This window comes from Penaeus japonicus, unplaced genomic scaffold (genome assembly GCF_977035675.1).
Source record: "Penaeus japonicus unplaced genomic scaffold, GWHDUDI00000001_assembly GWHDUDI00000012, whole genome shotgun sequence".
NCBI lineage: Eukaryota > Metazoa > Arthropoda > Malacostraca > Decapoda > Penaeidae > Penaeus > Penaeus japonicus.
In genome coordinates, this window is record NW_028234414.1 from 42,660,964 (window position 1) to 42,665,199 (window position 4,236).

The 4,236-nt window shown below is 41.9% G+C and overlaps 1 protein-coding gene across 4 annotated transcripts in view; it reads right to left on the minus strand.

Annotated features, from left to right (window-relative positions):
- Positions 1-1,300: 1,300 nt before the first annotated feature.
- LOC122256462 (uncharacterized) overlaps positions 1,301-4,236 on the minus strand; it is a 10,673-nt gene continuing 7,737 nt past the window's right edge. For all 4 annotated transcript variants that reach the window (XM_086542828.1, XM_086542829.1, XM_086542830.1 and 1 more), the window contains exons 2-3: positions 4,139-4,236; positions 1,301-2,759 (exon numbers count right to left, since the gene is read on the minus strand). The exon at positions 4,139-4,236 is cut by the window's right edge. In XM_086542828.1, the coding sequence (XP_086398954.1) occupies positions 1,483-2,759; positions 4,139-4,236 (1,375 nt within the window). In that variant the 3' untranslated portion in view covers positions 1,301-1,482. The remainder of the gene's footprint in view (positions 2,760-4,138) is intronic.

Here is a 4,236-nt window from a genome sequence, read left to right on the forward strand (position 1 = left end):
AACAATTTTACAAAGATCCCTGTTCAAAAAAGCATTAAATATGGTTCTATTTTGAGGGGAAGATATTGGAGCATACAATGTAGTATCATATGTGTATGGAATTATCTCATTTTCAAGATCGTCGCTAAATGTCAGAAGTAAAAGTGACAAAAGATTGGGGCCAAGACACTACCCTGGGGAACACCAGTGGCCACAGGTTTGAGCCAGAAAACAGGGCTTAAGCCGGAAAAAAACAAATATTTACACAAGTTGGACATGATTACATAAAAAAAATCTTTGTATAAGTTCCATAAGTTCCAAAAGTGTCAGAACCAATAACAGTTGGGCCTCATGGTTAACTAAATCAAGGGCAGCACTGAAGTCAATTACAACATGAGACTCCTGCCTTGCATCAAAAGTAATAAAATAAGTGTAATAAGACATTACTAGTAGCAAGTACCTTACGACGAGCCAGTACTCACTCAAAAATCGGTGTTACGGATAAAAGGCGATATTCCGATGTCAAAGCAGGAGCAGTACCACCCTTTGGAATGGGAGTGATGTTTACTTTTCACCAACAAAGAAGAAAACCACCACACTTCAGACCTTGATAAAGTTAATGTCAACACCGAGTGTCTGTTAATGCCTGGCAGAATGAACTGGACAAGCAAGTGATGTAGCGAATGTATCTCATGTTTTACGAAATCTGATAAGAAAAAGGAAAAAGAAAATGGCTACAGAATGAAGATCTCAAAGACTTTTAGGAATGTATCCAGCAGTGGGAAGAGGGCTGGGCTGAGGGTGTAGAGATCCAGGGGGATATAACAAACATAAATTCTGTTTTATTACGAAAGTATTTTCTGATCTGACAGACCGCGTGTGGCAAGGTATGTATATTACGAGTAGGATTACATGTAAGACAATGAACACTCTAATGGAAGTACATATAAAAACATATAAAAGTCCATACATACACAACGTCATAGACATATATAATGGAATATATAGAAGTAATAATAGCAATGGCACAATAGGTCGCTTGTTGCGTCACTCTGTCATTCTTGGTTTTGAATTCCACTGTCCTGTACTTTTTGCCTCCTTCAGCTCCTCCTCACTCTCTCTCTCTCTTCCTTTCTCTTTAATTCCCTTCGTCCTTCCCTCTTATGCCTCTTCCCCCTAACGCTCCATCCTCCTAGTTTTCTCTATCTCTTTCTTTTTTCTTTGTTTGTTTGTTTCTCTTTCTTTTTTCCTTTTCTTTTTTTTCCTTTCTCTCTTTCTCTTCCTCCTCTTCATATTACAAATAAGGTACAAAAACAGTTCGTTTTGATTTACTTTCGTATGCAAGTATTGATTTTGTTACATAAAAATATACATAGTAGCTCTTACATCTATACATATCAAACTAACACCATGATGGTATAAATAGATATAATATCTTTTTTTTTCTCTCTATACGGCCTATAAATTTTGTACGCGAGTTTCTCTTGATTACTCAACAACACTTCACTCATCGAAAATACCCTTCTCATCTGCCTCGCACAAGAGCTCCAGCAGCCTAGTGTTCAAAACCTGGTTAGTTCCGGACAAGAGCTCCTTCTTAACAGGCTTGAGTATCGCACCCAAGAACTTCTCCATGAACTTGGCTCCATTTGGTCCGGCGATTTTTGGCGTGATCAGTTTTGCCATTCCGGTTTTCAGGCCGTTAACTAGGAGTCTGACGGGCGTTAGGGCTGCGTGGTCCAGGACTGAAGGTTCCCTGGTTTTACTCGCGGGGTTCGTTGTGCTGAGGGTACCTTGGGTGAGTATGGAGCCTAGGATGAACCCATAGACAGCCGTGCGATCCCAATCCTCCCGGAAAGCTTTGTAGTCGTAGTGGGTTACGGGCGCGCCAAGCTTGGCGGTGAGGGACGCGAAGACGGCGTGGTAACTCTGCAGGAGATCTTCTATGTGGGTTTTCCTGACTTCGAGCGTGGTGGAAGTGTGGATCAGGTACTGCAGGTCGAACATTGGGTTTTGCCAGCTGGAGTTCCCCCAGTCAATGAGCTTGAGTCCTTCCAGGGTAGTTGGTTCTTCTTCGCCGTCGGGCTGGTGGTATTTGTACATGACGTTACAGTTCCAGAAGTCGCCATGACAAAGGCACGCGTTCCCAAAATCTTCGAAGAGGGTGTTGAATTTCTTCATCAGTATATCTCGTGAGTTCCCGACTTTCCGGGCAAGTTCTTCCTTGCCTTCCACGGTCGCCAGATACTCACTGCAGCCTTTCAAGCTCGCGCTGGTAAATGCCCGAACTACATTGATTCCCTCGGGTCTGAAGGCAAAACAGGGAAACTTCTCGAGGAAATTGTGAGACTTGTCGTAGGCGTAAGACACGGCATGAACCTTCGCAATTTCCTTGACTGTCATCATGACTTGTTCAACGTCGAGACCTTTCCTCTTGTCGTTAGTGCTATAGCCTGCGGCCCTGATGTTCTCCATGACCAGAACATACTCTTTCCCTTCGTCTTTCCCATAAATCAGCTTTGGAATGCAAATCGCAGTTTCTCCCGGCGCTCTGGCAGCCAGGAAGGCATTCAGTTCGTGGACGACCTCAGAGTACATCAGGTATTCCTTCGTAAGACTCTGGAACATCCTGTTGAATTCCGCGCTGAACGGGTCGGGGTGAATGAACTTGGCGGCCAGTCGGTAGGTTTTCTCTTCGGGTTCGACGCCATCTTTCGTTACCTTGGCCGTGGCGTCCACAAGCACCAGTTCCGAATTAAAACCTTCGCCTGGAGGAATTCCTGAAAATGGAGATATGATTATTGTCATTGCGTTATTGGTGTTGTTGCTGGTCGCGTGTTCTGCCATATAGGGTGATGTATATGTATATATATATATATATATATATATATATATATATATATATATATATATATATATATACATATATATATATATACATATACATATATATACATATACATATATATATATATATGTATATATATAAATATATATACATATATATGTATATATATACATATGTATACATATACATCCATATATATATATATATATATATATATTATATATATATATATATACATATATATAATAATATATATATGTATATATGAATAAATAAATAAATATACATATACACCCATACACCCCCCCCCCCACACACACATATATATATATATATATATATATATATATATATATATATATATATATATACATATATATACATATATATACATATATATATATATATACATATATATACATATATATATATATACATATATATATATATATTATATAATATCATATACTACACATATATATACATATAATATTAAATATTATTTGAATCAGAATCAGTATTTGACTGACAACTTTATCCCCAATTATATGACTATCATGTGACTCAATCACTCTGAATTATATAAAATCATATATTACACACACCTACGCTTACTGTTCGTTTACCAATCTACATCTATCCATCCATCCACCCACCCCACCCTACCCCACCCATCCATCCAACCCATCCATCCAAAACCCACCTAAAACCCGCCCACCCACCCAACCCACACACCTCACCCACCCAAAACCTACCCAACCCATCCACCTAAAAAACAAAAAAAAACACCCATCCACTTAAAACCCACCCAACCCAACCACTCAAAACCCACCTGAAACCCACCCATCCAACCCACCCAAAACCCACCCAACACCAACCCGCCCACCCAAAACCCACCTAAAACCTACCCATCCACCCAAAACCCACCCACCCAAAACCACCAACCCACCCAAACCCCACCCAAAACCCACCCACCCAAAACCACCAACCCACCCAAACCCCACCCAAAACCCACCCACCCAACCCACACACCTCACCCAACCCACCTAAAACACACCCACCCAAACCCCATCCAAACCCATCCACCTAAAACCCCCCCACCCCACCCAGAACCCACCCAAAATCCCCCCCATCCACCCTCCAAAACCCCCCACCCACCTAAACCCCCCAAAACCCCCCCATCCACCCAACCCAACCCCAACCCCCCCCCAAACCCACCCACCCCCCCAACACGCATATCCCCCCCAAAAAAAAAATCCGATTAGACACGTCATCATCGTCGAGCAATTCGTCCGTCTCTCGGTCAACCACCTTGATTCACACTGAAATCCGCCACAGCAACCGAGGTGCCTGGTTGCTCCTCGCCCTCGTGTTCGCTCAGCATGAAATCCAACCATCGCTTGGTGATC